Source organism: Staurois parvus, unplaced genomic scaffold (assembly GCF_062004578.1).
Source record: "Staurois parvus isolate SC_StPar_1 unplaced genomic scaffold, SC_StPar_1.0 ptg000441l, whole genome shotgun sequence".
In the NCBI taxonomy this organism is placed as follows: Eukaryota; Metazoa; Chordata; class Amphibia; order Anura; family Ranidae; genus Staurois; species Staurois parvus.
In genome coordinates this window covers 1,887,876-1,910,534 of record NW_028318237.1, presented here as the reverse complement: position 1 = coordinate 1,910,534, position 22,659 = coordinate 1,887,876, and the positions used below count along the sequence as shown (strand labels likewise).

General features: G+C 45.1%; 1 protein-coding gene across 1 annotated transcript in view; it reads right to left on the bottom strand.

The window, feature by feature from the left end:
• Positions 1-22,659, bottom strand: part of JAK1 (Janus kinase 1) — a 180,937-nt gene that overhangs the window by 65,915 nt on the left and 92,363 nt on the right. The window contains exons 5-8 of the mRNA XM_089687961.1: positions 11,452-11,602; positions 8,937-9,100; positions 6,974-7,301; positions 3,955-4,137 (exon numbers count right to left, since the gene is read on the bottom strand). Of these exons, the coding sequence (XP_089544087.1) occupies positions 3,955-4,137; positions 6,974-7,301; positions 8,937-9,100; positions 11,452-11,602 (826 nt within the window). The remainder of the gene's footprint in view (positions 1-3,954; positions 4,138-6,973; positions 7,302-8,936; positions 9,101-11,451; positions 11,603-22,659) is intronic.

The window sequence follows — 22,659 nt, the reverse complement described above, 5'->3', positions numbered from 1 at the left end:
GCACACTGATCAGCAGTGCCCTGATGATCAGTGTACATGTCCCCTCTGAGAAAAGCCGATTACCGGCTCTCCTCTCCTCTGTCAGCGTGACAGCTCGAGAGGAGAGAAATGCCGATAACCGGCATTTCCGTGTTTACATGTGATCAGCTGTGATTGGACACAGCTGATCACATGACCGAGCCGACATCTTCAGCTCTTTACGTGATCCGCTGTGTCCAAGGGACACAGCACACTGGCGATCGCCGCGCTGCGCACTCCGAGCCACGCATGCGCAGTGAGAATGGTAGGACATCATATGACGTCCTATCAGAACGAGAGAACCACCTTGCGCCCGTCATTGTACTATAGGGCGGGTGGGAGGTGGTTAAAGTGATTGTAAATGTAATGGTTTAAAATGAAAATAAAGATGTTATGCTTACCCGCTTTATGCAATGCTATTGCCTCCCCCTCTGGAGTCCCCCGCTGGTGCTCTCTGCTCCTCCTTTCCTACGGGTGTCCTTGTTCCCTCCTTACAGAATGTGACTGGCAGCAGCAAGACCCTATGGCTCCCACCGCTGCCGGTGTCTTCTGTGAGACTAGGAAAAGGGGAGAGAGAGCGGTGCTGCACCGGGACAGTGCAGGATCGTGAGAGGAGGCAAGTGAGGATGTGGATGGGGGAGGGGGACATACAAGTAGTTGGGAGTTTTTTACCTTAATGCAGAGACTGCAATAAAAAGGTAAAAACGTTTGACTTTAGACCCACTTTAACCCCTTGCCTACCGGGCACGTTCACCCCCTTCCTGCCCAGGCCAATTTTCAGCTTTCAGCACTGTCGCACTTTGAACAACAATTGCGCGGTCATGCAACACTGCACCCATATGACATTTTTATAATTTTTTTTGCACAAATAGAGCTTTCTTTTGGTGGTATTTAATCACCTCTGGTTTTTTTTTTTTTGTTTTTTTTTGATAAACCAAAAACAACTGAAAAATGCTGAAAAAAGGGCAACTCCACTTTCATGGAAAAAAAATTAGCAAAAAAAAAAAAAAAAAATATTGCGCGCACAATTGCGACAGTTTATAATGCAATTTAATGGTATTAAATATTACCTTTCCTTTTAATTCTGCAGCGCTGTCATTTTCTGTAGAATGCAATATGGCTACTTGGAGGTGTTCTGTACACAGAGTGAGTACAAAACACCCCCTGAAAATGTCATTTCCTGCTTGTGTGATTGGCTGATTTTCCCAGAAATCTGAACTAGGAACAAGTCAGATTTTTGGAATCGTCTAACAAAAATGTAGTTTCTGGTAAAATACGCCCTATGGGAAAATACATCTAAAAGGGATGCAGACCCTGCAATTCTCCTCAGAGCCCTGCAGGTGCAGCAGCTGATTGATAATTAATCAGTCACTCCCATACAGATTCACTCTGCACATGGACACAGAATCTACTTCTTCAAAATAACAAAAGGTAGGAATTTGCAACAAAGTTTGTTAAAATCCCTGCAATGTACATAGATCACCCAGAGGAGAATGTTTTTTTTCTCAACAAAAGTAACACTTACAGGCAGGACTGCTGTTAGAAACCACGGGGCCCCGTACAGCCGACATGTGAGGGCCCCCAACTAAACACAGTTTACTATGCTTCCATTATGAATGAACACAGTGAGTGATCAGTAGCGATAACTCATTGTGTTCATTCAGGAAAGGAAGGGGCTGGTAAATGTGACATATTTACGGACCCTTCCCCTACTATTCAGCCTAAGGATCCTATAGTGTGTTTGCAGCTGGGAAGGAGAGAGAAGCGTGCAGCATTGCAGGGGTGGGGGGGCATGTATGGTGCACCGGGATGTGCTGCAAAGACAGCCATACAGGGGGATCAGGTCCCTGCTGTGTCGATCACCCTCCCTGCCCACATCCAATTCACCCATCTGCCTGGCCCCCCTGCTAGTCTGGGCCCCATACAGGACGACCAGTGGTACCCCCTTATCCACGGCCCTGCTTACAGGTCTTGTCCCAGCCTTTGACAGAGAGATGGGCTCATCAGTCTGCTGCACCTCCTTTTTCCTATTCAGTCGCTCAGGTATCTCCTGCTATCCAACACAACAAACACTTTACTCCTGCGCTAGGAAAGGACTCAGTAGACCCAATAGGAATGTTCTGGAATTTTCTGGAATATGCACTGCTTGCTGCCCTCAACAGACCGGGGTGGTCCGAATACACTGGATACAAATGGAGAAACAGAAAAAGGGCGCACCGACCTAGTGCATTATCGTTTAAAATAATTTATTGAAGAAACAAAAAAAGGTATACTCACAATGGACATAATAACACAGGCATGTCAAACTGAACAAGATGTATGATCCAAACAACATCTGAGTCCATACGATGGAACCCTGGATGACCAACTGTCTAACGCGTTTCGAGGACACAAGGGCACTGAGGAAGAGGTTGTGTCCTCTAAACGCGTTAGACGTACCTAGGACACGGCCGATGACAGATCTGAGTACCGGTCCCTGTTGCCGGTACCATGTGACCTGCTGTGACCAATCACAGCAGGTCACATGACAGTTGTATACAATGGATGGCTTCATTCATGCCATCCACTGTATACTAGTGCCTAGCTGTGAATGGTAACAGCAGGTCACATGCACATGTCATGTGATTAGCTGTGACCAAATCACAATAAGCACAAAAAAAAAAAATACTGATCACTTCCCCAAAGTAGTACAATGTTACTATAGTAACATTGTACTACTTTGGTCATAGTAAAATATGAAAGAAAAATCTTAAAATTTTTTTTAAAAAAATGTAATAAAAAATTAAAAATAAAAAAATTAAAAAAAATTAAAAAAAATATATATATTTTTTTTCATACTGTCACCAGTCAGTGTCCCTGTTCACCGCCATGCCAGTTATATGATGACGCTGTACTGCACTGGTGACAGTATGTAAAAAAAAAAATAGTGAAAATAATTTCATTTTTTTATTTTCTGAAAAATTATGACAAAAAAAACACAACTTCAAAAAACTCGCCATTCCTCTTATGAAGTACGTCGGACTGTCTACTCTGCAAAAAGGGGTCATTTGGGGGATATCTGTACTGTTCTGACATTTGGGGGATATCTGTACTGTTCTGACATTCTTGGACCTCAAGAAATTAGATTGGCTGTCAGTACTTCAGGATTGATCAATATTCAGATCTATACCATAGTTTGTGAACTCTATAACTTTCCTACAAACTAAATAATACATCCTAATTTGGGTTATTTTCACCAAAGACATGTAGCAGAATACATCTCGGCCTAAATTTATGAAGAACAATTATTTATTTGTAAACTTTTATAACAGAAACAAAGAAAAACGTGTTTTTTTTCAAAATTTTTGGTCTTTTTTTGTTAATTTAGCAAAAAATAAAAACCCCAGCGGTGATTAAATACCACCAAAAGAAAGCTCTAGCTGTGTGAAGAAAATAATAAAATTTTAGTTTGGGTACAATGTTGTATGACCGCGCAATTGTCATTCAAAGTGTGAGAGCGCTGAAACCTGAAAAATGGCCTGGGCAGGAAGGTGTAAAATTGCCCGGTATTGAAATGGTTAAGAACCAACAAAATCTGGGTAGTCATCAAAGTCTTGGGTGATCGATTTCTCAGTTTTGGAAGATCACTTCCGATGGCATTTACAATACCCAAGTGGAAACGGTCACATGTATGGCCTGGTGTAGAGAGATGGGGGAAGGTCTGGAACAGGGTGGAGTTCTGAATGGTACAAAAGTGGTTGTTCCAGGGGTAGTCCGGCAGGTGTATATAGGCAGATTATAGGCAAATGTTTTGTGTCATTTAGATATACATGAGATATATAGAGATTGTTAAATGCGATTTGCATGACATTTGACTGAGTCTTTCAGGAAGGCGATAACTTTGCACCTCTGAACCAGGCCCTGATATATGGTCCCTCACAGTCCTGCGATCCTTACCATGCACTTATTGTCCTGGTTGTGTATATAGACAGTGTCATCTTTCGCTACAATGTGGGTGATCTCCGGAAAGTAAGAAAAAGAGCTCCACAGATCTTTGGCGTTGGCTTTCGCATCCCTCTTTTTATTTTTGTTTTCATTCCTTTTCCTTTTTGTTTTCTTTTCTTTCTCTACGGTCACCGGCTGCAGGAAAGATAAATCAAACGGCATGTAAACATTGCAAAAGTCAGGTTTTTCCACGGTCAGGGAATGAAAGCTCGTCTCTCCGAGGTCTTGGTCTATCCTGAGAAATATTCACTTTATGGGCTTTTTATTAAAGATGCGGCAAACCCGCTAAGCTTGAAAACAACGGTGCAACGTGAAACAAAGGAAGAACAATTTCTAACAGGATTTCGCATTAAACTGAAAATGGTTTTCACTGCACTCCAGCACGCTCTCCAATATCTATTTCACCAGTAAAATCTTTGCTGTACGACAAGCAGCTCACCTCCCAATATCCATGTCACCAAAGAGATCTGCACTCCAGAACACTCACCACAGTACACATGCTTCCAGTGCGACCTGCAATCCAGCCCGCACTGCTCGCTCTGCAGTCACTGCAATATTCATGTCACCAGTGAGATCTGAACTCCAGTACACATAGCTCACCCCCCCCCCCTGGTATTCATGTCACCAGTGAGATCTGAACTCCAGTACACACAGCTCACCCCCCCCCCCCCCATATTCATGTCACCAGTGAGATCTGAACTCCAATACACACAGCTCACCCCACCAGTATTCATGTCACCAGTAAGTTCTGAACTCCAGTACACACGGCACACACCCCCCCCCCCCCCCCTGGTATTCATGTCACCAGTGAGATCTGAACTCCAGTACACACAGCTCACCCCCCAGTATTCATGTCACCAGTGAGATCTGAACTCCAGTACACACAGCTCACCCCCCCCCCCCCCCCCCCCCGGTATTCATGTCACCAGTAAGATCTAAACTCCAGTACACACAGCTCACACCCCAGTATCCGTTTAAACAGTAAGATCTGCACTAGTGCGCACAGCTAAATCTCTATGGATGTCACCAGTGAGATCTGTACTATTGCGCACACAGCTCGCTCCCCGGTATTCATGTCACCAGTGAGATTTGCACTCCAGCACACACAGCTCGCTTCCCACCAAACACGTCCCTAGTGTGATCTGCACCCCAGGACACACAGCTCAATCCCCACCATCCATGTCCCTAGTGTGATCTGCACTTCAGTACACACAGCACGCTCCCCACCATCCATGTCCCTAGTGATATTTGTACTCCAGCACACACAGCTCGCCTCCCCAGTATTCATGTCACCAGTGAGATTTGTACTACAGCACACACAGCTCACTCCCCCAGTCACTCACGTAGATTGTAAGCTCGAAAGAGCAGAGCCCTCGAACCTCTCATATATTGTCTTGTTACTGTATTGTCTCATGTACTGTCCCCCGCTATATTGTACAGCACTGAGCAAACTTTTTGGCGCTATATAAATACTGTAAAATAATAATAAAATAATAATATTCATGTCACCAATGAGATTTGCACTCCAGCACACACAGCTCGCTCCCCAGTATTCATGTCACCAATGAGATTTGCACTCCAGCACACACAGCTCACACCCCACCATCCATGGCCCTAGTGCAATCTGCACTCCAGCACACACAGCTCGCTCCCCAGTATTTATGTCACCAGTGAGATTTGCACTCCAGCACACACAGCTCGCTCCCCAGTATTCATGTCACCAATCAGATTTGTACTATAGCACATACAGCTCACACCCCACCATCCATGGCCCTAGTGCAATCTGCACTCCAGCACACACAGCTCGCACCCCAGTATTCATGTCACCAGTGAGATATGCACTCCAGCACACACAGCTCGCTCCCCAGTATTCATGTCACCAATCAGATTTGTACTATAGCACATACAGCTCACACCCCACCATCCATGGCCCTAGTGCAATCTGCACTCCAGCACACACAGCTCGCCTCCCCAGTATTCATGTCACCAGTGAGATTTGTACTACAGCACACACAGCTCACTCCCCCAGTCACTCACGTAGATTGTAAGCTTGAAAGAGCAGGGCCCTCGAACCTCTCATATATTGTCTTGTTACTGTATTGTCTCATGTACTGTCCCCCGCTATATTGTACAGCACTGAGCAAACTTTTTGGCGCTATATAAATACTGTAAAATAATAATAAAATAATAATATTCATGTCACCAATGAGATTTGCACTCCAGCACACACAGCTCGCCCCCCAGTATTCATGTCACCAATGAGATTTGCACTCCAGCACACACAGCTCGCCCCCCAGTATTCATGTCACCAATGAAATTTGCACTCCAGCACACACAGCTCGCCCCCCAGTATTCATGTCCCTAGTGCAATCTGCACTCCAGCACACACAGCTCGCCCCCCAGTATTCATGTCACCAATGAGATTTGCACTCCAGCACACACAGCTCACACCCCACCATCCATGGCCCTAGTGCAATCTGCACTCCAGCACACACAGCTCGCCCCCCAGTATTCATGTCACCAATGAAATTTGCACTCCAGCACACACAGCTCGCCCCCCAGTATTCATGTCCCTAGTGCAATCTGCACTCCAGCACACACAGCTCGCCCCCCAGTATTCATGTCACCAATGAGATTTGCACTCCAGCACACACAGCTCACACCCCACCATCCATGGCCCTAGTGCAATCTGCACTCCAGCACACACAGCTCGCTCCCCAGTATTCATGTCACCAATCAGATTTGTACTATAGCACATACAGCTCACCCCCCACCATCCATGGCCCTAGTGCAATCTGCACTCCAGCACACACAGCTCAATCCCCACTATTCATGATACCAGCAATATTCTTTATCACGCTCTATTACTCCCGGTGCCTTATAGAATCATTTACTTCCCCATCACAGCAGAAGGAAGTTGGTTGACCTTTAGAGTATGTTATCTATGAATAGCTTTCTTGTCAATACTTACAGCTGGTTTCACCCTCCACTGGATGCCATCATTTCCGGTCACCATAACTTCAAACACGCCACTGGTTTGAAACCCGTTCTGTTCATTCTCCGAGGAAATCTTTAAGTGCTGTGCCTCGAATATCTCGGCCCCATAATTTTTGGTCAGTGTCTCCAGTGTGGACATGTACTTCACTTTCAGGTCATGCGGGGACACACTGCTGTCACAGATTGTTTTATTGTTGAATTCTTTCAAGAAATTCTTGAAGACGTTATTTATCCGAATCCGAGTAAGGATATTTCTTTGTTTGATGGTTCGGTTTAAAGTTTCAGGGATATACCTCTTGTAGCTGCAAAGTTAACAAAAGAGGGTGCTTAGTACAGATCATTTTAAAAGAGCCTTAAGCTCATACATAGATGGTGTAAGGGACCACCTGGGGGCACCCCTAGCAATCTACTGGTCAGGTTTCCCCAGAGCGCGGAGTCTAAGTCCCGGGTCACTTGTTCACCAGGGCCCCTGATAGTGGGGATGGACTTGGAGCGTCCCGAGACCAGGTCGCGGCTACTGGGTACACCCACCAGTGGTAGAGGAGCCCGCCAGAGGTTCCTGCAGGGTGAGAGCCTGACGTGAGGAGGCCAGGAGATCCCGGCGGGATGGATGGATGAGCAAGTGCAAAGTCAGACAAGCAGAGTCGGTAGCCGTGGGGTCGGTGCGGTACAAAGCAGTGGGCAGAGAATGGTCGGGTCACCCGCCAGGCCAGTAACAAGAGGTCAGATCTACAAAGGGGCATCCAGGAGCAAGGTCAGGCAAACCAGGGGTCAGGACAGGAGAAATCAGCAAGGTCAGGCAATCCGGGTCAGCAATACTCACAACTACACAGGCTCAGGAACAGGGATATCAGAAAGACCATACGGCAACCAGTGACAGCACAGGGGGGATTTAAATACCGCGCCCTGCGCCCTCATTGCTGCCGGGCACGCACCCGCGAACGCCAGTGCGCATGCGTGAACTCCGTCGCCGCGGCTAGCCAGGACCTAGCTCCCACATCCCCACATGAGACGGCATACTGCGCCTGCGCCGGGACCAGCGCCGCGGTGATCCCTGACAGATGGTTTGAATCTCGGCTGGGACCGGCCAAGATTCGGCCCATCTATAGGCAGGCTAATTGTACCCAAGTCGATCCATCGATCAACTTGGGTGCCAGCAGCATGTCAGATTTTTACATGCGATCTGAAACCTCACGTCGGGAGAAGCTCTGCAGGAGGGATTCCCCCTATCAACACTGATTGTGTTGAGGGGGGAATCAAGCGATTTTCTTTAATGGACGCTGTACCATTCATATCAGTAGAGCGAACAATGACAAGAGTCAGTCTAGGGTTCTTTCAGGAAAAATCTAATCTTTCATGAACTGAAAACCATAGTGAGAATTCTGCACAAGGGCAACTGCTGCACCTTTGCATTCTCCAATTTTCCACTGGCTTCCTCACCAGGAAGGTGGGACTTTGATGTGAGTCTTCACAAGGTAGTGAGAGGGCAAAAACATCTGAAGAGCCCGCTGACTCACGTTAGGCTACTCACAGCAGACAAGGCTACCTTCCAGTGGGCACCCCAGCAGGTCACCAGATCACGCAGAGACTTCTGGCCAGTAACGATACTGATCCAGCAATTAGCTTCCCTACACAGATTCACACAGGAAAGCTCTATTTTGAGTTTATTAAAAGTTCCCATTTAAACTGAAGCCTTGAGGAAGGGGGAGTTTCTCCCCCAGAAACTCTTTAGCTGCTTTTTTACAAACCAATAAGTAAATCTAGACTTCTATCCTTTGGCCTGGCGCGCATTCCATTTGAGCATGCTTTTTTTTCCCCCAGTAACCCTGGGACCTGCAGGAGTAGTCCATAAAGGACACAGTATTTCCATGAATCCATGTGTATCATCCCAGAAACAAATAGTTTAGGAGACAGGCTGATCTAAAGCCATGACTGACCTTATGTCCTTGGGGAGCTCTGGAAGCTGCATGTTCCTCTTGATGGCGTAGTGAGAGATCGCCAGCACTGCCATCCCTAAACATTCGTTTTCTATTTCATGCACCTCTTGGTCATTTTTGGGGTCCCGGACTGGAGCCAAGCACTTCACCAGTTCATACTGTCCCTAATGAAGGCAAAAGTAAAGTAATTCGTACAAAGCACAGCAAGAGTTTTTGAAGTCCCATTATTCTACAGACACTAAGTAAGTCTAGGGAACCTGCCAAATTCTTCTCATCCCTTTGCTTACTATTTTTGGTCAGTCATTCCCTTTTCAGTTTTCTTTTCCAGTCTTAGTCTCTTGCTTAAAGTAAACCATTCCCTTTTCAGTTTCTGTCTTAGTATCTTACTTAGTTACATAGTTAGTCTGGCTCAAAAAAAAAAAAAAAAAAAAAAAGACAAGTCCATCTAGTTCAACTGTAAAAAAAAAAAAAAAAAAAAAAAGTTATAATCCTACACCCACAGTTGATCCAGAGGAAGGCAAAAAAAACCAGCAAAGCATGATCCAATTTGCTCCTGCAGGGGAAAAAATTCCTTCCCCCTAGAGGCAGTCGGATATTCCCTGGATCAACTTTACCTATAAATGTTAGTATCCAGTTATATTCTGTGTATCTAAGAAAGAATCCAGGACTTTTTTCTACAACAATCTACTGAGCTGGCCAGAACCAACTCTTGAGGGAGTCTATTCCACATTTTCACAGCTTTTACTGTAAAGAAAAAAATTTCTGTATTTAGAGATTAAATCTCTTTTCTTCCAGACGTAAAGAGCGCCCCCTTGTCCTCTGTGATGACCTCAGGGTGAATAACTACACCGAGTTCACTATATGAACCACTGATGTATTATACATGGAGATCATATCCCCCCTTATGTATTATACATGGAGATCATATCCCCCCTTATGTATTATACATGGAGATCATACCCCCCCTTATGTATTATACATGGAGATCATACCCCCCCTTATGTATTATACATGGAGATCATATCCCCCCCTTATGTATTATACATGGAGATCATATCCCCCCCTTATGTATTATACATGGAGATCATATCCCCCCTTATGTATTATACATGGAGATCATATCCCCCCTTATGTATTATACATGGAGATCATATCCCCCCTTATGTATTATACATGGAGATCATATCCCCCCTTATGTATTATACATGGAGATCATATCCCCCCTTATGTATTATACATGGAGATCATACCCCCCTTATGTATTATACATGGAGATCATATCCCCCCCTTATGTATTATACATGGAGATCATATCCCCCCTTATGTATTATACATGGAGATCATATCCCCCCCTTATGTATTATACATGGTGATCATATCCCCCCTTATGTATTATACATGGAGATCATATCCCCCCCTTATGTATTATACATGGAGATCATATCCCCCCCCCTTGTGTATTATACATGGAGATCATATCCCCCCCCTTGTGTATTATACATGGAGATCATATCCCCCCTTGTGTATTATACATGGAGATCATATCCCCCCTTGTGTATTATACATGGAGATCATATCCCCCTTATGTATTATACATGGAGACCATATCCCCCCTTATGTATTATACATGGAGATCATACCCCCCCCCTTATGTATTATACATGGAGATCATATCCCCCCCCCTTGTGTATTATACATGGAGATCATATCCCCCCCCTTGTGTATTATACATGGAGATCATATCCCCCCCTTGTGTATTATACATGGAGATCATATCCCCCCCTTGTGTATTATACATGGAGATCATATTCCCCCCTTGTGTATTATACATGGAGATCATATCCCCCCTTATGTATTATACATGGAGATCATATCCCCCCTTGTGTATTATACATGGAGATCATATCCCCCCGTATGTATTATACATGGAGATCATATCCCCCCTTATGTATTATACATGGAGATCATATCCCCCCTTATGTATTATACATGGAGATCATATCCCCCCTTATGTATTATACATGGAGATCATTCTACCACTTTTCTATCCACTTCTGGTTATGTCAAACCAATGACAGGGGGTGTTAACTATTCCCTACTCTACCCAAACAAAAAAAAAGAAAAAAAAAGTCTCACATGTGCCATACAACAATATGTAGAATTTTGTTTTTTTGGGTTTTTTTTTTTTAAGTGTTGCATCATTTTATATCAGTATGCAGTAAATTTTATTAAAATGTGGGAAATGTCTGTTTTAATTGTACATATCGAGTGAAACGGTTACTAAAACCTTGTTTTTTGTAACTTGGGTCACTAGCAAGTGATTGTGCTGCTCTTCATAGGTGTATAAATCCCTTTAAATTGTCAATATTTCTAAAAATACCTGTTACGTGAATGTTGGTTTCATCTACCTGGTGTCCCCGCTCCCCTCTCTCTTCTCCATTATATATGAAGCTACACAACTGCTGCTTTCAATTAGGCTTTAACAGGTTTTTCCCTGCACTGCAATGGGCTTTACCTGTGCAAATATATAATCCAGTGAGCTGGCATCGAGAATTGGGGTTCCATCTTGAACCTTGCCATCGTAATTGTCCCTCTGCTTCTTAGGGTAATACCTATAGACCGATGATTCATTTTCATTTGTCCCATGCCAATTTGTGAAGAGGAATCTGTGAGAATGAAAGTGAATACATGAATCAGATTGTGTAAATATATATGATCATATCAAATGATCCATTTGTGAAAGTAGTAAAAATAAATATACACACACACAGTACAGTACAGTGATGAGATGTTCAGCTGCAGTAAGACATTTTAATGGCGTAAACATTTCAAAGATGGCCGTACGTCCATCAGAGACTATCCTGGCCATGGTGATTCCCAGCCCACAGCAGTCAGTCATTCTTGTGAACATCCAGCTAAATGATTCAGAGAAGGATTGGGAGAAAGTGCTGTGGTCAGATGAGACCAAAATTGAGCTCTTTGGCATTAAATTGATTTGCCATCTTTGGAGGAAGAAAAATGCTGACTATGAACCTAAGAACACCATCCCTACAGTCAAGCATGGAGGTGGAATCATTATGTTTTGGGGCTGTTTCTCTACTAAAGGTACAGGCCCAATTCACCACATTGAGGGACCAATGGATGGGGCCACGTATTGTAAAATCTTGGATGAGAACCTTCTTCCCTCAGCCAGGGCATTGAAAATTGGTCATAGATGGGTCTTCCAGCATGACAATGACCCAAAACATACTGCCAAGGCAACAAAGGAGTGGCTCACGAAGAAGCACATTAAAAGGTCCTGGAGTGGCCTAGCCACTCTCCACACCTTAATCCTACAGAAAATTTATGAAGGGAACTGAAATTTCAAGTTGCCAAGTGACAGCCAAGAAACCTTAAGGATTTAGAGAAGATGTGTAAAGAAGAGTGGACCAAAATCCCTCCTGAGATGTGTGCAAACCTGGTAACCAACTACAAGAAACATCTTACCTCTGTGTGGGTTTTTCAACCAAGTACGCAAGTCATGTTTTTCTTGGGGATCAAATACTTCTTTTACTCAATGAAGTGCAACTCAATTTGTATTGTGTGTTTTTTTCTGGATTTTTGGTTGATATTCTGTATCTACCATTGAAAATACACCTATGATAGAAAGTTAACAAGACAGCAACAGCACTCAAAAGGCATATTTTGAAAAAGTGACCAAGTCCGGGTGTTATGCCAACATATTGAATATGAATTCCTCCGCCATCAGCCCATGCATTTCCTTTGTGAGTTTATTGTAAAGTATCACACAATTATAAAAACCATCAACAATTGGTGCTCAATGTGAGCGGTACCGAATTACCAGGCTCTGTGGCTATGATGGAACATCCTGCCGCTCATTAGGAGACCGTCCAGTTGAAGAACACAGTGACCGAGAGCCGATGAATTTCCTTCTCCCTGCAGTGGAGATTACTCAGGCCCTGGGCGCCACTGCACATCAAAAGTGACCTATTCTTGTCCTGGAGGAAACAGGAAGCCAGCCATTTAGAGCTGGGTTGGACTGCAAACAATATGGGCTGCTAGGAGTCCCCAGAGTATGGAAACCCTCCTGAATTTGACTTGGTATCTGGCTCTTGCAGTCCATTTACAGCAGAGCTGAAGTTTTAGTCATATCTTACATTTTTTTTTATAGTAGGATAGGTAAAGGAGTGTGTCCCGCCACCATAATATCCAATGGTCCTTGGAATGTTACATCACTCAGACTTATTTGCCTAATTTTGGTAAAGGCAAAAACGGGCTCTGTAAGGCTGTCCACCAGACCAAATCATTTCACTGAATCCAAAGAAGACAGGTTCTGCAAATTGTTCATCCACAGCCTGATATGACTATCAAGGAAACCAGGAACAGGCTCTACACACCATCATCCACAGCTCTCCCCCTCTCCTGATATCACAGCTCCACCATCTTTTTGTTGCTCTTGAAATATTTTCATTATCTCCTGCTCTCTGGCAAAGCAACGTTCGGTTCATTAACCACCTGGGCTTATGGCGGTATAATTCCTTTACAACATGTTTGGATAACATCCAGACTTTGTCACTTTTTTCAATATGCCTTTGAGCGCTTTTGCTGGCTTCTTTTTTTGTTCTTTTTGTGGTCACTACTCCAAGTGTTGTAAGCAGCTGCTTTGAAGGTAAGCAGGCAGTTTGAAGGTTATGGAATTTGGGACTTGGCGCCGAGGAGATGTCATTTCATTTCTTTGTAAGTGGGCAAACCTACAAAATCTCTAGGGCAACAAATAATTATTTTCCCATTAAAAAAAAATATATACACACACACACACACACACACACACACATATCATACACACATATATATATATATATATATATATATATATATATATATATATATACACACATATATATATATATATACATACATATATGCACACACACAATATTGCCAAACGTACTGAGATGCACATGAACTTTAATGGCCCCCCAGTCTTAGTCCGTAGGGTTCAATATTGAGTTGGCCCCGCCCTTTCCCCACACATGACCTTTAATGGCCTCCCAGTCTTACTCCGTAGGGTTCAATATTGAGTTGGCCCCGCCCTTTGCAGCTATAACAGCTTCAACTCTTCTGGGAAGGCCGTCCACAAGGTTTAGGAGGGTGTCTATGGGAAGGTTGGACCATTCTTCCAGAAGCACATTTGTCAGGTCAGGCACTGATGTCGGGGGAGGAGGCCTGGCTCGCAGTCTCCGCTCTAATTCATCCCAAAGGTGTTCTATGGGGTTGAGGTCAGGACTCTGTGCAGGACAGTCAAGTTCCTCCACCCCAAACTCAGTAGATCGCTGGTGCCATGCAGGTGTCCTGCAGACCTGTCAGTATATCTGCTTGTAAGGGCAAGCAGATATACTGATTATTATACAGTATTTATAAAGCTCCAATAGTTCGCTCAGCGCTGTACATTACAAAGAGGGACAGAACATGTGACAGAACAATACCAATACAATGCAAAACATGAGGGGATTGAGGGCCCTGCTCTTTGGAGCTTACAATCTAGGAGGGAGGGGATGGTGGCACAGGAGGAGATAGCTGTGGGGAGGAGGAGATAGCTGTGGGGAGGAGGAGATAGCTGTGGGGAGGAGGAGATAGCTGTGGGGAGGAGGAGATAGCTGTGGGAAAAACGGATAACTGATAAGAAAAAAAAAATCAATAAACTACCTCAGTGCTGTAGTTCATTGGGAACTACAAGCTGACAGCCGCAAAGGGACTTGTAGTTTCTCATTCATGGAGGAGTGTGAATGAGTCACATGGCCGGGTGGGTGGAGCCCCATGCATCCATTTTTTTTTTTACATTTTGACAGCTAGCTGGAGAAGCTCCTCCACTAGATATCAAAGTGGGGGAGGAGGGACCAGTCTATTCATAACAGGGTACACCCTGAATATGGGTAAATATGTAACATGTAATGAAAGATGAACTTATCTTTTAAAGAAAAGTGAAAACCAGTGTTTCACAAAACAAATGGCAATGGTTTATAACACACAGCCCTTCAGGAAGCTAAGGAGTTAATTGACTAAAGGCAAATAGGCTGTTCATTTTGCAAGGGAATTTTCCCATAGCTTACTGAATATGGTGACAATTCATTTTGCAAAATGTAGCCTGTGCAAGAGAAATACAAAACACAACATATTTTTGTTGCACATTACTGGATGATGGGAGCTTAGTGAACAAGGTGAAGCTCCCCTAGGAGGATATGCCCTTGCAAAGTGGACAGCATATTTGCCTTTAACTAGTTGCCGACCGCAGATAGCCGAATGATGGCTGCACTGTGGCCGGCCAGTTCTGGGTGAACGTCATATGACGTCCCCCCAGAACGCGCTCTCCTGCGCGCCCCAGGCGATCTCCGTGATCGCTGTGTCCTACGGACACAGCTGATCACGTGATGTGGTAAAAGGCCAATCACAGCGGCCTTTTACCACCTGATCAGCGGTGTCCAATGACACGCTGATCAGAGGGAAATGCAAGTGTCGGTTCTCGGCTGCACTTTCCTCACGCTGTCAGATCGTGAGGAAAGTACTGCCGAGAACCGGCAGCTGTCAGAGCGGGGATCGGCACCGATCATCAGGGCACTGATGATCAGTGCCCTGATGATCAGTGCCCAGCAGTGCCACCCGCAAGTTCCGCCCACCTGTGCCCAGCAGTGCGCCCACTAGCTCCACCCACCTGTGCCCAGCAGTGCACCCACCTGTGCCACTCTGCAGTGTCACACACCTGTGCCAAGAAGTGCCACCTACCTGTGCCCAGCAGTGCCACCCACCTGTGCCCACCCACCTCTGCCCACCAGTGCCACCCACCTGTGCCCACCCACCTGTGCCCACCCACCAGTGCAACCAGTCAGTGCAACCAGTCAGTGCAACCAGTCAGTGCAACCAGTCAGTGCAACCAGTCAGTGCAACCAGTCAGTGCCCAGCGTTTTTTTTTCTTTAATAACATTACAGAATGAAGATCCAGGAAGCATCCAACTGCCTTTGGGGATCAGAAGGGATTTTTTAAACACAAAATTGAAACTTGCTTTATATGTTTTGCTTTCCTCTGGAACAGACGAGTCCTGAGGATTTTGTTGATGAACTTGAGAAACAAGCTTTTTTTTTTTTTTTTGTTTCAGTCTGACTTCTTCTATAGCTATGTAGTCTAACCTGTTCACATATATCATATCTACACAAAAGCCTGTACATGTATCCGGGATATTGTGTACGTAAACCATGCGCTGGTCTGTGTGTGGGAGTAACCATGCTACAGCTGCAGAATGTATATCGACTTACTTTTACGAGTATTCTAAACATAGTATCTTCCTGAAACTGCATTGACCTATCTACTTTCCGGTCAATAGGCCTACATTTCACTTAGCAGAGTGCCACACTAGTCAGGGATAATATTAAAAAAAAACAAACAAAAAGCAGCTGGAAAACATGTGCCGATGCACTACATTTAGAGGACAACGCCACAAAGAATTCCATAACATACAACCGATAAACAAGCCATTTAGTTATTTAATGTTAGTAACCATTACCTCTTCTTTGCAATCCAGACTGGTGAGATTTTCTGACATAGTCAGCAAATTTAAATGCTGCTTCCTTGCAAATCGTAACTTTGGGGGGGGGGGGGGGGGCATAACATACACTGTATGGACCTTAGATGTCAAGATGTTCTCACCTTCTACAGTCACAAATCAGAATCAGAGTTGTCCCCTTCAAGCAGGAGTGGGCATTTCACTTTCCCAAGGGGCCACATAAGATACTGGGACTGTTGTGGAAGGCAGAACTTAAAGTGTTACTAAACCCACAACAGTAAAGTCAGTCTGTATTTGCAGTAAAGCATGCTTGTTATACTCACTGTGGAACCCAAGAGGTTAATCCTCTGCATTGTGTAAAAAGGCAGTTTGATCCTGTCTTCTCTGATCCTCCCCTTCTGCCAATGTCCCCCTCCGATCCTCCCCTTATCTTCTAATACATAGTGTGGAGTCACTCTGCACATGCTCAGCTTGGTGTGATTTGCTAGAGAGGATTTTTTTTTGTCCTAGAAGAGTGCAAGTGATCAGCATAGGGCCAATCAGCCCTGTCCAGACAGAGGTCCTGCATCTGCCTAGAGTAGAAAGAAAACTCCTCCTACAAGCTTTAACCAGTGCTCAGCTGGACACTGATAGAAGTAACAAGACTGCTATATACTGCTGACAAGAAAAGGTATTTAGCAATTTATATTTACCATAAGAATTGCATTTCCATGTTGTGTGTACTGTGGGAGACCGGACGCGGCGAACGCCGGGTCCGGGGGGACCGGACGCGGCGAACGCAGGGTCCGGGGAGACCGGACGCGGCGAACGCAGGGTCCGGGGAGACCGGACGCGGCGAACGCAGGGTCCGGGGAGACCGGACGCGGCGAACGCAGGGTCCGGGGAGACCGGACGCGGCGAACGCAGGGTCCGGGGAGACCGGACGCGGCGAACGCAGGGTCCGGGGAGACCGGACGCGGCGAACGCAGGGTCCGGGGAGACCGGACGCGGCGAACGCAGGGTCCGGGGAGACCGGACGCGGCGAACGCAGGGTCCGGGGAGACCGGACGCGGCGAACGCAGGGTCCGGGGAGACCGGACGCGGCGAACGCAGGGTCCGGGGAGACCGGACGCGGCGAACGCAGGGTCCGGGGAGACCGGACGCGGCGAACGCAGGGTCCGGGGAGACCGGACGCGGCGAACGCAGGGTCCGGGGAGACCGGACGCGGCGAACGCAGGGTCCGGGGAGACCGGACGCGGCGAACGCAGGGTCCGGGGAGACCGGACGCGGCGAACGCAGGGTCCGGGGAGACCGGACGCGGCGAACGCAGGGTCCGGGGAGACCGGACGCGGCGAACGCAGGGTCCGGGGAGACCGGACGCGGCGAACGCAGGGTCCGGGGAGACCGGACGCGGCGAACGCAGGGTCCGGGGAGACCGGACACGGCGAACGCAGGGTCCGGGGAGACCGGACACGGCGAACGCAGGGTCCGGGGAGACCGGACACGGCGAACGCAGGGTCCGGGGAGACCGGACACGGCGAACGCAGGGTCCGGGGAGACCGGACACGGCGAACGCAGGGTGCTGGGTTTAGTAACACTAACGATTTCACTGACAGTCTGCACAAGCCCTGCATGGCACCCACAATCTGCTAATCATTGGTGCAATACTTTCCAGACTCCCAAAAATAAAGAGTAAATGCACATATTTTACCTGCAAAAAAAGTTGCATTTATTTATTTATTTATTTATTTTTAAAGGTGAACTTATCCTTTAATATCCAATAAGCTTTATTGCAAGTAATGCAAACACACAAAGTAAGACTGTGGCACACTGCCTCAATATTGAACCCTCTCCTACTCCCTCAACATGTTTCTCCCCAATAGGGGCTTAGTCATGACTGGTGCCACAGGCTGGCTTTGTGTGTATTTGCAATAAAGCTTGGCAAAAAAAAAAAAAAAAACAGCCTGTTTGTTTTGGATACTGCAGGAAGGAACGGATCCCAGTGGGAACGCACCTGACGCCAATGTCATACATAAGACGACACATATTGGGTGATAGACTAAACTGCATAGTGCAGCTCTGCAGGTTCCAGGTTTTAGGGCCAGTTCACACGACATGCGTTTCAGTTGCTTTTTTTTCTGCATCCAAAACACGCACAGAAAGAAGGTTATATGGTTGTCAATGTCATAGTTCACATCAGCGCTTGAAGTTCCAGTGTGTTCCAGTTGCAGAAGAAAAAAAAAAAAAGTAGAATATGCTGCATTTTTTCTGCACCGAACTGTACTGGAACATGGTAAAACACATCAAAAAACGCACTGGAATGCACATGTACCTATTTAAATTGAAAAAAAAGAGGGTAAAAAGTTCACTGGAATGCATAAAAAAACAAAAAAAAAAAACGCACTGGAACGAGGCAAAACCGCATCAAAAACGCATCTGGACTGCGTTCTATAGTGTGAACTAGCCCTTATCGGCAAAACTCAATTGAACAAGCTGAAGTTAGAAGCGGATTGGCTGCTACCAGATCCTGAGTTCTCTAAGCATAGTAAATCTCCCCCATAATTTCCAGTAATTGACCAACTGCCTGCACTGAGCTAGTAGTCAAATCTCAGGCATCCCCTGCAATTGGAGTTTATGCCGTGACACTTTCTATTCTGCAGTATAAAATAAAATCATCCGCCCTACATGAACGCAGACACTGCACCTCTTCTTCTTGCAGTACTCTAATTGCTCTGCTGGTTACAGTGAAAGTAGTAGTAACCCCCCCGCCCCTAATAAAAAAAAAAAAAATTAAAAAAATTAAAAAAAATCTAAAAAATAAAAATAAAAAAAAATGATGAAACAAACCACAATGATTTCCAAACTGAGAATTTATACCTGCTAAAAAGTTTGTTGAAGCCCTTGCATATAGAATGCTTAGAGAAGAGGTTTTCTTCCTACAAAAATAGTGTTTTACTTTAAATCCCAGCTCCAGACTCTCGCTTTTTTTTTTTTTTTAAAAATTTCCATCAGGTTTTTATGTGTTTCCAGATAAAGGAGACTTTCCCTTCACTTCCTTGTGATGTTCAGAAATGCTTTTAGTTGTTACTGGAACAAGTGTCCCCCATTGGAATATTTCTACTATATTCCTTTGTGTGTGTGGTGTTATTTTGTTATTTTGTTGTTTTTTTTTTTTTAACAGTAAACTTTTTTTTTCATGGTTAAGAACCCCTGTTCTGTTTGGCACATTTCCCTTCACTTCCTGTCCTGTAGAAACAGCAGTTTTGTGAGAGAACATCTCTTTATAGTGAAAGTTGAGGCTTCAGATACTCGATAGCCAGCACGTTTACTGGTGTGTTTGGGGTCGTTGTCTTGTTGGAACACCCATTTCAAGGGCATTTCCTCTTCAGCATAAGGCAGCATGACCTCTTCAAGTATTCTGATGGATTCAAACTGATCCATGATCCCTGGTATGCGATAAATAGGCCCAACACCGTAGTATGAGAAACATCCCCATATCATGATGCTTGCACCACCATGCTTCACGGTCTTCACAGTGTACTGTGGCCTGAATTCAGTGTTTGGGGGTCGTCTGACAAACTGTCTCCGGCCACTAGACCCAAAAAGAACAATCTTACTTTCATCAGTCCACAAAATGTTGCCCCATTTCTCTTTAGGCCAGTCAATGTGCTCTTTGGCAGATTGTAACCTCTTCAGCACACGTCTTTTTTCCAACAGTGGGACTTTGCGGGGACTTCTTGCAGATAGCTTGGCTTCACATAGGCGTCTTCTAATTGTAACAGTCCTCACAGGGAACGTCACACCTTCTTTCATCTTCCTGGAGCTGATTGTTGGCTGAGTCCGCGCCATTTTGGCTATTCTTCTATCCATTCTAATGGTAGTTTTTTGCTTTCTTCCGTGTCTTTCAGGTTTTGGTTGCCATTTTAAAGCATTTGTGATCATTTTAGCTGAGCAGGCGATCATTTTCTGCACTTTTTTATATGTTTCCCCTCTCCAATCAACTTTTTAATCAAGGTACGCTGTTCTTCTGATCAATGTCTGGAAAGACCCATTTTCCACAGAATTTCAGAGAGAAATGCACTGTAACCAGCATGTACAACATTTGCTGCCTTCCTTCTTTAAATAAGGGCAATAACTGCCACCTGTTTTTCAAAGAATGAATGACGTCACTAATAGAACACCACACTGCTATTATTTTGAACACGCCCCTTTCAATGAGTGATTCAATGACACAGAATCAGCAGCATGCATGTCATGACTGTTGGGTCTGTTGGATTTCTATTACTCTACTACACCTGCTAGGAAATTATTTGCCATGTAGAAATATCATTTCTACCAAAAACAGTGACTGATCCGGTTAGCGATGTCTGACTGCTATTCTTTTGAACACAAATATATATATCTATATCTATCTGTATCTATCTATCAATCTGTATCTATCAATCTGTATCTATCTATCTGTATCTATCTATCTGTATCTATCTATCTGTATCTATCTATCTGTATCTATCTATCTGTATCTATCTATCTGTATCTATCTATCTGTATCTATCTATCTGTATCTATCTATCTATATATCTATATATATATGTCTCTCTTTCCTACTTTTGAAAAGCCTGTTCCCACTTCTGGCAGACAGAAAAGGCAGAAATGCCCCCATAGGGGCTACAGCCAATGATTTAAAAAATTCCCTGTGTGGGGCGGCCAGAACTTCCACAAAAACCTACCGTTTTTACAATTGTACTGCCCAGAGGAAACCTAAAAACGCACCCAGAACACACAACGTGAACTTCTAGAACAGCCAGTGGGCCAATTCAAGGGGGAAGCTGCAAACTCCAATGAAACAGACGTTGTGTAAGATCCAGCAGCGCGGGGAGGGAGGACGTGACTAAAACCTCCTTTCGCAGTGCGGCCCGACTACCGACATTTAGTCACTCTTACATTCATTCCCTACAAGGCAAATGAGGTCATCTTGTTTATTCTCAACAATTTTATTTCTCAGAAGTGGATGACATAGAAAGTCAGAGCTAAATTGGGAAGAGAAGCCTTGTCCCCAGAGGGAGAACATACCAGTCTCACAAAAACTGCAGCGAAGGGAGATAAAAATAAATAAATAAATAATGCAAAAGTTTGTTTACACCAACGTCAGACTCTCGGCTCGATTCTGCATACTATCACATATCCCTTTGGCCCTTCCTGTAAATGATATCTGTTCAAACAATCTAGATATTCTTATACAGTCTGAACTTTGTAACCACTAAATCACCACAAACAAAAAACGATTTTTAAGATGGAGTGGCAACAAATCATCTTTTTAGAGCAGGGATGTCAAACTCCATTTCACCGCGGGCCGCATCAGCATTATGGTTGTCCTCAAAGGGCCAGTTGCATCTGTAAGACTAGATGTCCAGAGCAGCCCACCCCCCCATTACATCAGATGTCAAAAATCCCACACCTTCCCTAACATCACCTTGCAGCCCCTTTGGGGGCAGAGCTGGGAAGCAGAAAGTGCAGAGTCTGGAGGAGGACCAGAGGAGGAGTGGAGTCAGTTACCAGAGTCTGCTCACAGCAGGGGAGGTAGAGATGAGGGGGTGCTGAAGCTGCACTGAGAGGTGCAGGATTTGTCAGAGGAGTTCTATTCTCCTCTCTGCTGCCAACTGCTGAGACAAGGTGGGGGTGAAGAGAAGGGAGTACCTGCAGGAGAGGTGCAAGGGCCACATGAAATGGCCTGGAGGACCTGATTCAGCCCGCAGGCCTTGTGTTTGACAGCTGTGTTCTAGAGGAATAGATCTTCTATTAGGTTTTTATTGCTATGCCCAGAAACTTGCTCTTGCTTTCTGCTCTGGTGACAACGGGAAATTGAGCTTCCAACAGCTGTAACCGGAACCAGGAAGGCCGATCGCAAGCCAGGTCTTCTCATCCAACATAGAATAGTTCAGTAAGGCTGGACATAGATTATACAGATTTATTTTTGGTTTTACCAAAACCATATATAGATACATACATACATACATACATATATATATATAGGACAGCACAGTGGCTAAATGGTTAGCACTTCCCCCTGGCAGTACTAGGGTCATTGGTTCGAATCCCAACCCCAGCACCACCTGCCTGGAGTTTGCATGTTCTCCCTGTGACTGCGTGGGTTTCCTCCGGGTACTCCAGTTTCCTCCTACACTCCAAAG